The sequence below is a fragment of the Cetorhinus maximus genome, chromosome 3, assembly GCF_964194155.1.
Source record: "Cetorhinus maximus chromosome 3, sCetMax3.hap1.1, whole genome shotgun sequence".
Taxonomy (NCBI): domain Eukaryota; kingdom Metazoa; phylum Chordata; class Chondrichthyes; order Lamniformes; family Cetorhinidae; genus Cetorhinus; species Cetorhinus maximus.
In genome coordinates, this window is record NC_135881.1 from 99,185,516 (window position 1) to 99,198,401 (window position 12,886).

At 45.6% G+C, this 12,886-nt stretch overlaps 1 protein-coding gene across 1 annotated transcript in view; it reads right to left on the reverse strand.

Annotated features, from left to right (window-relative positions):
* Window positions 1–2,913: 2,913 nt before the first annotated feature.
* LOC144674208 (kappaPI-actitoxin-Avd3d-like) overlaps window positions 2,914–12,886 on the reverse strand; it is a gene marked incomplete at its 5' end in the record, with an annotated part of 46,142 nt that continues 36,169 nt past the window's right edge. The window contains 2 exons of the mRNA XM_078535668.1: window positions 2,914–2,927; window positions 4,829–4,922. Coding sequence (XP_078391794.1) covers window positions 2,914–2,927; window positions 4,829–4,922 — 108 coding nt within the window. The remainder of the gene's footprint in view (window positions 2,928–4,828; window positions 4,923–12,886) is intronic.

Genomic DNA, 12,886 nt, shown 5'->3' on the forward strand with positions numbered 1-12,886 from the left:
TGTGAACCCGAGCCTCCCCTAGATCTAGATCCCACCGAGGTATGTGCCTCTGCGGTGGTGCAGGGTGTGGGTAAGTGTTGTGACGGGTCTTCCAGGCTGCTTATTTCCAGCTCGTCAATGGAGAAGATGTCCTATGGGCTGGAGATGAGGACATTGATGGAGCTGAGGGACTGGCTGGCTGAGGGTGTTGGCCGCTTGGCAAAGCTCCCTGCAAACCAAAGTAGCAATAAGTACGACATAGCAGCAGAGTCAAAAGCAGGAGATAGAGCACTCACATTTGCGTTGAGAGAGGGATGATGTGGTGGAGGATCCTCATGAGGGTATTCACCGCTGACCCCATTGTCACCACAGGCACATTCCACATCCTCACCAGTCAGTGCAATGGCAAAGTGTTTGAGGGGCCTAATGTGGGCCACTCCATCCCCTGTCTGGGACCTCTCCCTGCTGTTGTGAGCCAGCTTCTCCTGCCTGAAAACAGATGGAGAGAGTCTGAGCAGGACACAGGGCACTGCGTGGAATGTTTGTGTGATGAGCGGAGCCATGGCCAGGATGAGGATGCGAGCTCAAGAGGATATGAGCCTGATGGAGATATGAGGTGTGGATGAGAGGTAATGGCGTTGTCCCTTGAGGTGTGAGACCCCTGTGTATGTGTGATGGGTTTGTGAGTGTGTGAGCTGAGAGTGACGAGAAGAGTGAGTTACCCTGGCTGAACGGTTGAGATCGTTCATCCTGTAGCAGTACTGGCTATCCTCTTATGCAGGGCATTGGCGCTGACCAACCCTGTCACTGCCTGCCATGCTGAACTGGTGATGTAACTGCCCATTCTGCGCCCAGAGCGGGGTCAGAGGACATCGCGGTGATCCTCCATGGCATTCAAAAGGCACTCAAAGGATGTGACACTGAAGTCTTTTTCCCTTTCTGGACCATCCTGTCTTCCGTGTGGCAGTCCTGGACTGGAAGTACTGAGAGGTGTGTACGTGGCTGCACTTTAAATGCACGCCCGGCATGATGAAGTGGCGTGATGACATGGTGGGTGAATGAGAGCCCATCCATCATGGAAACACTGTGTTTCCCGGGGATGCATAAATAATGCGGCGGGTTTAGGACAATATGGCATGAAAAGCCACCATTGCGGCTGATGGGTAAAACGTTGTCTTACTCACCTACCTGCCACTGCACTTAGTGCAAATCTGGGACAATTCCACCCATCATTTTTCATGTCCCCTACCATGCTTAGTGCAATTCTGAGATGATTCCGCCCTATTATTAGGGATGTGATAACTGGATATTTAGAAAAGAGTGGTAAAATTGGGCAGAGTCAACATGGATTTATGAAAGGGAAGTCATGTTTGAGAAACTTGTTGGAGTTTTTTGATGATGCTACTTGTAGCATAGATAAAGGAGAACCAGTGGATGTGGTGTATTTGGGTTTTCAGAAGGCTTTTGATAAGGTCTCACACAGGAGGTTAGTAAATAAAATTAAGTATGTGGGATTGAGGGAAATATACTAGTATGGATTAAGAATTGGTTATCAGACAGAAAGTGGAGAGTAGGAATCGTTCTCAGGATGGCAGCCTGTGACTAGTTGGGTACTGCAAGAATCAGTGCTAGGTCCACAGCTGTTCACAATTTGTATAAACAATTTGGATGTGGAGACCAATTGTAATATTTCCAAATTTGCTGTTGGCACCAAACTGGGTAGGAATGTCAGTTGTGACGAGGATGCAAGAAGGCTTCAGGAGGATTTGGACAGTCTAAGTCTATGGGCTAGAACATGGCAAATGAAGTATAACGTGAATAAGTGTGAAGTTATTCACTTTGGTAGGAAAAACAGAAAGGCAGGGTATTTTTTTGAATGGTGAGAGATTGGGAAGTGTTGAGGTCCAAAAGGACCTGGATGTCCTTGTTCATGAGTCACTAAAAGCTAACATGCAGGTGCAGCAAGAAATTAGGAAGGTAAATGGTTTGTTGGCCTTCATCACGAGGGGATTTGAGGACAGCAGTAAGGATGTCGTACTGCAGTTGTATAGAGCCTTGGTGAGACCACACCTGGAGTATTGTGTACAGTTTTGGTCTCCTTATCTAAGGAAGGATATACTTGCCATAGGAGTGCAATGGAAGCTCACCAGATTAATCCCTGGGATGACGGGATTGTATTATGGAGATTCAGGAGACTGGGTCTGTATTCCCTAGAATTTCGAAGAATAAGGGGTGACCTCATTGAAGCTTAAAATGTTCTTATAGGGCACGACAGGATGGGTGTAGATAGGATGTTTCCCCTGACTGGTGAGTCTAAAACTACGGGACGTATTCTGAGGATAAGGGGTAGGCCATTTAAGACTGAGATGAGGGGGAAATTCTTCACTCAGCTGCCAGTGCTGACAGCTCACCACCACCTCCTCAAAGGAGACTAGGGATGGCAAATAAATGCTGGTATTAACAAAGCCAACTGGATATTGTACACTGGGAGATTTCATCTCATGACTCTCACCTCCGATTACCTACATTAGCTCCTGTCCCTGATGTCAGTTCAGTTCACTAAATAATACAGTTCAGAATTTCTTACCAATCTTAGAAGGCCCTTACCTTGTCAGTTGTCACCACTATTTAATCACTTTCCTAGGACAGGAAAGAAGTGATTCAAATGGATTCATATTAAACACTTAAAACATTTATGAATCAAAAGTCAGTCAGTTAGAAGAAACAAAGTAGACAGGGACATTAACCATCTGGTGTTGATGGATCTATTTGACAGCTAGGGTTAAGGCTTATTTCCAATCTATCAAAATTACCAAACGAATCAGCAAATAAGATGCCCAGCTCTCCATCCGGTCTCACTATCAGAAATACTGAGCAGGGTGATTACTGAATCAGTGTCCAAATTAAGCTACGCTGTGCTCGATCCCCAAGCCATCAGTCACTAATACCTGGGAAAGGATACTGAGAAGGTCTCACAGAAAATACAACAGTGGCATCAAAATTACAGTGAACACATGCTGTAACTAAACAGTTATCCTCCAGGGTGCTGATTCTGATAGGTAATAGTCTGTTGAGTTTCTGTCTTTTCAAACGTGTTGTTAAGTCATCTGTTTATGTTGAGACCACCATAAATTAGTAACCATTCTCAGGTTTGATATAGGGTCCATTCAACAGAGAAACTACCTCATTGCTTTTATTCTTGATATGAAGTGGAATATTAGTCCTTAACCCATTTTCTACCGTCACCTACATCTGGCTAATGAGTAGAAAGTGGAAGTCGCTGGCTTCAGCCATGCGTTTAGTGTCAGTGAGGTAATTCAAATCTGACACAAAAGGTGGCTACAACTAATCCATTTATTGTGTGACAACAAGACTTAACACTAGTTTGGAGTGCTTGAGCAACTGCTCTGTTTTTCCTTTGAGCAGTGGGAGGTCAGCTCCTAGATCTGCAACCAGGACCTCTACAAGAATTCCAGAGTTTAAATACACTGGGGTGAATTTTAACCTCCAAGGATGGGTCATTTGGGACTCTGTGCCTTGTTAAAATAACTAAATTTGTGACAGAACCCATGTCATCCAGCATCACTGAGGACTTCAAGAATGATGGTATGTGGAAGGGTAAATTGACCATTACATTGACCAGCATTGTTTAAGTATTGCGATGATTAGAGTGCTTTTCTCATGAAAATAATGCCACAATGCATTCAGAACTGCAGGAAAATGCCCTCAGAAATTCCCCTGTGAAGTTTGGGACTCTGGTTTAAAATAGTCAGACACATTTACCTTTGAAAATAATTGCTGTGATGTAAAAAATTAAAAGAAAATCTAACCACCTGCTCTGCTCCATTGGTTGACCGGCAATTTGCTTTGAATCTTAAATGATTCTTAAAGTGGTATCACTTAATATAAAATTTTCTATAGAATGAGCTCAAAATTGAGGGGTGATGTTGAGAAGGCAGGGCCTTCATGAACAACCTCAGCCAGTACAGGAATTGAACCCGTATTGTTAGTGTCACTAACCAGCCATACAGCTGAGTTACCCAACCTTGCTAGAATGTGTGTTTAAGCTTACATATGAAGCATGATTATTTGGGAAGGATACCTGTGGACATTTGGAACCCTACCTCAAAAAGTAACAATGGGTGCAATTTTCCGAGGCCGGAAAATGTGGTGAGCCAATGACTTCAGCAGAACCGCAAAATCCCACCAGTTGGAGGGGCAGGAAAATTCTGGCCAATGCCTTCAGAGAAATTCATGTTCAAAGATTTAAATTCAGATTTCCAGCTTCCGCAGTACTTTGCTTTTATTCAAAAAATTAAGTTCTGCTAAAAAAAAGGGCAATCTTTTCTAATAAATGGTCTCGTCAAAGCGCATTGAGCAAAAATACTTCCCAGGCAGCATCAATACAGGTGGAATTGGAATAAGGCTTCCCATTGAGAATAAGTCCCGATGAAAAAAATAGGTTTTTGCAAAATTTTGGAGTCATTCTTGGAAATATGTTCAGAGAAAAAAGCAAACTAAATTTTTTTTTGAAAAAAATCTGAAAGCAGTATCACTTAATAAAAAATTTTCTACAGAATGAACTCAAAAAATTGAGGCCTAAATGTTAACAGGAATCCACTTAGCATGCGCATAAATACAAGATTATACTTTGTTTTTCTAACCGGTAGCTTGTAAGCACCAGGTGCACAATTCAGTTTTTCAACTGTTCAAACTCTATATAAAACAGCTCCGATAAGCAGAAACTCTCATTCCTGCTGTCACGTTTTCTTTTTCTCAAATGAACCTGCCCTGTTGGCAAAGCTGCACATTACTTAACAGGATAGAAAATGCTTCCAGATAAACTTACAGTTATCTCCTCGGCAAAATGCCGTGCATTCAGCCACAGTGTAAAAGTTGTTTTGATTACCCCCACAACCACCATATATGAAATGGTCACACTTCTTAGTGATGTGTTGTAATAAAATTGAGTGAATTTGGCCTTACAAGGTCCTTTGATCGGTACCAGTTTCCAGACTCCCTGTCAATCTAGAAAAATACAAATTGCTGCTTCTAACTTCTGTAAAATTGCACAATAATAAACACATATCATGGTGTCTAGAAACATAAAACAATGTGAATCCAAACATTGCTGACTGGAAAATGTACCTCCAGAATGTATAATTCAGACAGGTGGTTGCTCACCTTTGTCAGTGGAACATAAGTGTGTTATTACTGCCTTAGTACTGGGAGCTGGGAAGCAGAAAATCAGCCCAGTTCCCACTTCTGGTCATGACCAGTGACTGCAGATAGACAATGCACATGGACTTTCAATCAAGAGCAGATTGAATTTGTTGTGATGCTGCTCTCCCCTATGGTTAAATAATCTTTCAACACTCAGTGTCTCAGTGCCCATCTCACTGCTGAGGGTGGACTGCAAAATTCTGTCCAAGTTTGGTGCCAATTGGATCAAATCCGCTCTGGAGTTGGTGATCCATCCTGACCAAACCTGTGCTGTACCCGGCAGGAAGATCTCTGAGAGCCTTGAGCTAATCAGGGATACGATTGCCAATGCTTGGGAGAGGGGATGGATACCTGCCTGAAGCATGGACCAGGAGAAGGTCTTCGACAGAATATCACACACCTACATGATGGATGTGTTCTACAAAATGGAGTTTGGAGAGGGAATCTGCCATTGCATCCATCTGCTGTGCGCAAACATCAATGGCCCTGTTCCAATAAATGGGTGGGTACCAGAAAGCTTTCCAATTAAATCTGAAGTCAGGCAGGGCTGCGTTCTCTCCCCTGTCATGTTTGTGCGCTGTATCGAACCTTTTGTTGAGTCCAAAAGGAAGGATGCAGGCATAAGAGGGGTGACAATCTCAGGCAGTGGAGGCACTCATGTCAAAGCCTCCCAGCTCATCTATAACGTCACGGTGTTCTGCTTGGATCTGCTGTTGGTACACAGATTAATAAGCATCTGCGACCAGTTCAGAAGGACCTCAGAAGCCAAGGTAAACTGTGGCAAGAATGTGACCATGTTGTTTGGGAACTTGGCTGATTGATTCTTCGTCCCAGTCACTCCAGATCAGCCAACTGAAGTTGCTGGGTATACAGTTTGGAGGGGCTGTAGTGTGCATTAAAAACTGGAAGAAGCAAGAAGCTAGGGGAAAACGAAAGCAAGGTGTGTGGGAATGGAGCATTCCAAGATCCACAAACACATGCTAAAAGATGCAGTAAAGCTTGGGGCAGCTGCCACAGAACCACAATGGGGAAAACTCACTGTTTAAAGCCTTTCAGTCAAAGTATACCAAAGGGCGGTGCAGAACACCTCATAAGCCTGTAAGCCTGACAATGAATGTATATTGTAAATATCAAGAGTATTACAATTCTATTAAGCCACATCTGAGTGGAGCATGATGTATTGAGAAAAGTTGAATTTTATTATACTTCCTGTTAACTTAAGTTGAAATATTTGTAATGTGCTTTATGAAATTTTATTATTAAACTACATTTTTAGATAAAAACAAATTAATATTGGAATAAGTGCAGTTGAGTTCGCTTATAGAATATCACTGAATTCAAAAAAACCCTACTCAGTTGATATATTGGTTCTTGTGCTTTCTGTGTAAGTCTCAGGCCCCGAGCAAAACAAAAGATTTCAGAGTCTCTCAGAAAAAGAGTCTTGCAGGATAAAAGGTTCCAATGCATAATCATAGAAATTTCTTTTCTGCTGTTTTAATGAATCCCTTTGTTTTAAATAGAAGGGGAAATTTGGACAATTGTGTTAATCCATAATTCAACAGCATAGCTACATGGGCCTAAAGTTTTTGTTTCAATAAATTAAGGAAGTCATGTACAAGCTGATGGTCAAATTGATTAAACAACAACTATTTGCAATTGCACAGTGCCTTTAATGTTAAAAACTTTCTGAACTTCCTTGTTCTCACCCCTTGCTATTCACACTCAAAATCAACTCCAAAGGAAATACCTCCCCTCAATTAAGTCATTGATTTATTGCTGAAAAAACACACATGTTGTTGAAGCTTTTCGCCTGCAAAGCACAGGGTCCTGTGTATTAATATATGTAACTTCTAGCATATATAAGTGTGCCACACTACAAGCCTGACTGATAACCTTAAATGTGCTTTGCAGACAGAAAGAACATTGTAGCTAAAGAAAAAAGGTGACAGCCATTCTCTGGCTCATTCCTCAGGGCAATGTCTTGACTAATCAGAGTCAACCTGCCTGGTTTGAATTTAAACAAAGCTTGACAATTAACTGTCAGTCATCAGTTAACTCAGATAATCTTCATAACAATGCCTCTACCAATCAGAGCCCACTTGACAACCAATCAGCACTCTCTTCTCATGAATATAAATTTTTGTTCCCTTTACATTTGGTATTCTTGCGAATTGTCCTGATGAGTGCAAGACAAAAGCTTCAACAACATGTGTCTTTTTTCAGCAATACTCAGGTTCTGTACTACCAAACAACTATTTATGTGATCCTGTTGTATTAACCTTGTTGTGTCTGGTTTGTTTGGATAATGCAGCATTAAAATGCCAGTACAGAACTTTGAAACTAAATCAGCTCTCACCATCTCAACTCCACTAACACCAACAGTAACATCCTGTAGACTACTGGCACTGATGCATTTTTTTATAACCTAGTGCACATTAAAACTTCACAACCAACAGGCATACATTGCTCTTTGAATTGAAAAATATACTGAAATAGTCAGGCACAGCATCAACAGACAATAGGTTTCTGTATTTTACTTCTTAAAAAAGTCTTTCAGATATCAGAATAGTAATACTATCAGTACCACTCTTTAAATCTATTGGTGTAATTGTCCCAGATTTGCACTAAGTGTGGTAGCGGGGGGAGAAAGGATGTTTTAGCCATTGACCGCAATGGCAGATTTTCATTCCTTATGTCTCAGTGAGACCTAGATCTAAAGTACCCTCGGGATCACAATCTGGTGAGCACATCACGCTGTCTGATCCACAGCAGGCGGCAGCAGGAACTTCCCAGGGCCCCTACATTCTGAGGACCGCCGGAAGCCAGAAATCTGCTGAGTCCGAGTCAGATGATGAGCCTCTGGACTCAGTCATACCTCAGTTGCGGGAGCTGCAAAGGCAAGCTCAGGAACATCAGGAAGGGATGTCTGTTGCACTCCTCAGATTGCAAGGCACGATGGAGGAGCCCAATTCGCCTTTAGTTTGATGTGATAGCGCCAGCATGCCAATGCACCGAGGTCAACACTGGCAGGATGGCAGCTGCCATGGAGACCTTGGTCCAGGACATTGGTCCTGCACTGTTGCACGGGCTGAACTCCGTCTCTTATGCCATAGTTGGTCTCCAACTGTGTCAATGCGAGAGGGGCGCAGGGCAGCTCGATCTCACTCCAGCTTCCCCTTTTCCTCAAGGAGTCAGCCAGGGCTGAGGATAGGGAGGAGGATCGGCAGATGCACACAGCAACAGTGACTCTGGGAGTGTCCGGCCCATCCGATCCCATCTTCCTGTCACTCCAGTGGTTCTAGCTTCACAGGTTGAGGAGGGTGCCACTGCCACACAGCAGGATCCCAAAAGCAGGTCGGGGCCCTTCAGGCCTTGGCCCTCCAAAGGGCGCTCGTCAAGGTTATCACAGACAGGATGTGGCAGTCAGCAGGCTGCCTCCACCTCCACTGTGGATATTGGGGGAGCATCAAGATGTATCGGCAGGGTTAGGAAGGTAAAGAAGATGTAGCTGCACAGCCTGGGCACGGGTGTTAATCACTTGTACATAATGTTCACTCTTGTAAATAAACTCTCAAGAATGTCTCTTTGCCTATGGCTCCTTGTTCTGATGAGCAGTGTTCGTGTCACTGAGATGTGAAACCTTTCTGCACAAGATAAAGGCAGGTGACTCACTCCAGGGCCTCTCCCCTGTGCTTTGTGCAGCCTTCTCAGCACACTGATGGTGCACCTTCACAGTCACTGGACACATCAGTCATGCCTGCACCTCAATGAGGCTTATCATTGCAGACAGAATGTCCTGGGGCGGCAGCACTGAGTTCCGCCATTCTCTCTGTGTGGTCCCAGCACCTTTGAGATGAGGCTGGCCCCCCAATTACGTCAACATCTGTATCCGGTGACAGTGTGGTCCTGAAGGGTTCAGCTCACAAAGGATGCCATCGGGTCAGTAGAATTTAAAGTTTCCCTGCTGCATCTCCATGATATGATCTTATTCACAGAGCGCAAGTGATCTGCCATCAGCCAGACAGGAGTCAGACATTCACATAAGCTACGTGAGGATCTATGGAGTGTCCCCACTGCATGTCATCATCATCTTGCTGGAATGTAGGAACTATGGGCATCCACTGCATCTCCATGACAGGAGCCTTATTACAGAGGGTGTGTGCACTGCCAACAGCCAGGCAGGAGTCAAATGTTCACAGATGCAATGTGAGGATCTGTGGTGACCCTCACTGCATGTCGTCATCATCCTCCACAAATCTAGCAGCTCTGAGGACCTTCTGAGCATGTCTGCCTTGTCTGGACAGTGTGATGGCCTCATCGCCATCATCCTCATCTTCAAGGACCTCATCACCCTCATCCCCATCGACATCCTCCTCATAGGATATGACGTGTGGCTCCTCCATCTCCTCCTCAGCCAGCTCCTCTCCCTGTTGCAGTGCCAGGTTGTGAAGGGTGCAGCAGGCGACAATGATGAATGACATCCTCTGTGGACTATATTGCAGGGCTCCACCAGACTGGTCCAGGCACCGGAACCACATTTTCAGCATCCCGATAATCTGCTCCACTAAAGTATAAGTTGCAGCATAAGCCTCGATGTACCTTCTTTCTACTGCAGTCTGAGGCCAGCACACAGGCGTCATCAGCCACGTCCTCTGTGGGTAACCCTTGTCCCTGAGAAGCCAACCCTGCAGCCTCTCCGGACCCTGGAAGACATCAGGGATCTGAGAATGTAAGAATCATGGACACTCCCTGGGAATTGTGTGCAGAGCTGCAGGATGCGGTTGTGGCAGTCACACACCAGCTGCACATTCAGCAAGTGGAAGCCCTTGCAGTTGACGTAGTTGATCGCTTGTTGCCATGGAGATCTGAGCACCACGTGAGTGCAGTCGATGGCACCCAGCACCTGTGGGAAAGCAGAAACCTGTGAAAATCCCACGCTTTTCCTTCCTGGCTTTCCTGATCCCGGGCAAAATGCACAATGGCATCCATGATCTCTTGGATACACTTGTGCATGGGGGCTAGCGGTACCCCACAGAGGTCACCTGTGGAGCTCAGAAAGGAGCCACTGGCGTAAATGGTGAGCACTGCGGTCACTCTCACAGACACTGGCAGTGGATGCCCTCCAGTACCCGTGGTGCCAAATCCTTCAGCAGCTGGCAGATGTGACCGACCAGTTCCTTGAACATGTGCAGCCTTCGGTGCCACTGGTTCTCAGTCATCTTCAGGAATGACAAGCACCATCTATAGACCCTGGGTCTAGCTAGGTGCTGACCAGCGATGGCTCACGGTGGGTCTTCAGTGGCGTGTGCAGGAGCCCCAGCTGCCCCTTCTTCTTGAGGGTGCTGCTCCTCCCTCTGTCCATCCAGGTGCCTCCAATGTTCTCTTCTCCTTTGCCTCTGCTCCCTGTAAGCCATAAAACATACAGCTAGGTCACCAGGCTCCATGTTCCTGATGTACTGCTCCTGCAGGATGAAAGAGAGAGACGTCTGGGTTAGCATGGGTGTACTAAGAACCTCTCTTTGGTTAAATCTGAACACATCCCGGAGAGTGCTTGCCACCACATTGATGACCAGAATTTAGTGCGCTGCATTGCTGCCTTAAACCCCTTCCTACCTCTGCCCCACTCTGCCTGATCAATTGGCGGCAGCTTTGAGCACTGGACTGCATGCTGTGCTCTCAGCTCAGGCGCAGGCATTCTCCCAGCCCACGCTGCAAGGCTGCACTGTTAGCCTGAACCATGAGGGAGACTGGTCCAATCCTGAATGATGACATTGCAAGGGGCTGTGAACACCTCCACCAGTGACTGCTCCACGGCCAGCTTTAGCAAGGCAATTGTACATCTTACTCAGTTGTCCAGCTGTTCTGCAGTCCACTGAAATACTCATTAGTTTGCAGTCTGTGAACGAAGGGTGAAAAGCTCTAGAGCATTTGGTGGCACTTTCATGCTTCTGCGTTGCTTGAGTGGGCAGATAAGCTAGAGGCCCAACTCCAATCATGTCAATGTGGCTGTGCCTGATTTGTCTCAGCTGCAGAGGAGTGGTCACTTTATATAAAGTTTCCCTAATGCATGGCCACTTCCCTCCCCATTCCCCTCTCCCCCCGCTCCACATATGCTTGAGCATTACCATTAGACTGGGCTGCTTTGCTCCCCCAACTCACCTCAGGTGCAGTGCAGCCCTTGCCCAACCCCAACTCACCTCACAGCGTGTTGCCTTGCCCCCCAACTCACCCAAACTGCAGTGCAGCCCTTGCCCCCTAACATACCTCACAGCATGCTGCCTTGCTCTGCCAACTTACCTCAGATGCAGAGCAGCCTGTGCCCACCCCCAACCCGCCTCACAGCCTGGTGCCTTGCCCTCACAGCTTGCCCAAACCGCAGGGCAGCCCTTGGCGCAGCACTGCGCTCTCAGCCAGTTGGGAAAAAGCAACTTGCCTGTGCCCTCACCTGAACGCGTGGCGCCTCAAACTTGAAGTCCAATGGGTGACGCTCGCAAGCGCTTCGCAACGTTAGTGTTCACTCACCTCTGAGTTCCCCTCAAAGTTCAGCTGTCCAGGTGCACACCTTTTAAATGTTGTTGTGAAGCTCATCAGCGTGCCTGGATGATCCAGAGTGGGAGTATGATTCCAACAAGCAGGGATTATAATGATACGCAGATGTATTAAAATGATGTTCCCAACGTCCGGCAGTGGGAATTGCAGTTCGTCATTGATGGGGTGAGTGGATGATTGTAAAGGGATTTCACAATGTTGTGAAACTGATTTTTGGCCTTCTGACTGATGCCCACCATGACACCCAATGCCAACGGGGATGGAAAATTCCAGCCTACGTTTCATCACATCAGCAATGCCTACTTGTTTATGACGGTTGAAAATTGCATTAACACTGGAAGGTGACTCACCGATGCAGCATGCTCAGAAAAAAAGTATTTCCAGGATGGAAAACAGCAAAGAAAATATGAGAGAAATTATTCCAAGAGCAAGGAAAAGTTAAACGATAAGTAATTGGACAATTTCCATAAGATATCTCTCTGTTAGAGAGTGACAAGTGGTTATATTGAGAGGTACTACTCCATATCAAGCATGGGGCAAGGCAGACCTCCATGAGCTACCACAGCTAGAATGGGAATTGAAACCACATCATGAGCATCATTCTGTAATAAACTCGAGCCATCTAGCCAACTAAGCTAACCAACCCCCAAAGATACAGTGCAGCAACAGTGCACTGCAACAGTGTAGCACTCCCACAGTACCACAACAGAGTGTCTACGTTGATTTTTCTGCTCATGTCCTGGAGTGAGACTAGAGGTGAGAGGACTACCAAGGTAGTTTAAGCTCCAAATAATAAACAGGAAGTCTTCTCAAAGTGTGCCACCCATTCCAGTAGAATTAATCCCAAATGTGCCTAGAAAACCTCCACTGATTCGGGAGATTTTTGAAGCATAATTGAGATGAATTCCATTGTATATTAAGGTAAAGACCTTCTTCTGTGTTTATCCTGAGTAAAACTACTCGATGAACATTACAGAATTGTGCTGATGTGGAAATTCACAGTGACTCTACCAGTCCTCTGAGTGTCAGATCACCAGTTTTGTAGGTTATAAGTCAGCACTCACAGAGAGGGCAGCATAGTTATAATGTGGCTGTACTAGTAATATTGAGGCATGGCCTAATGCCCAGGCGCCAT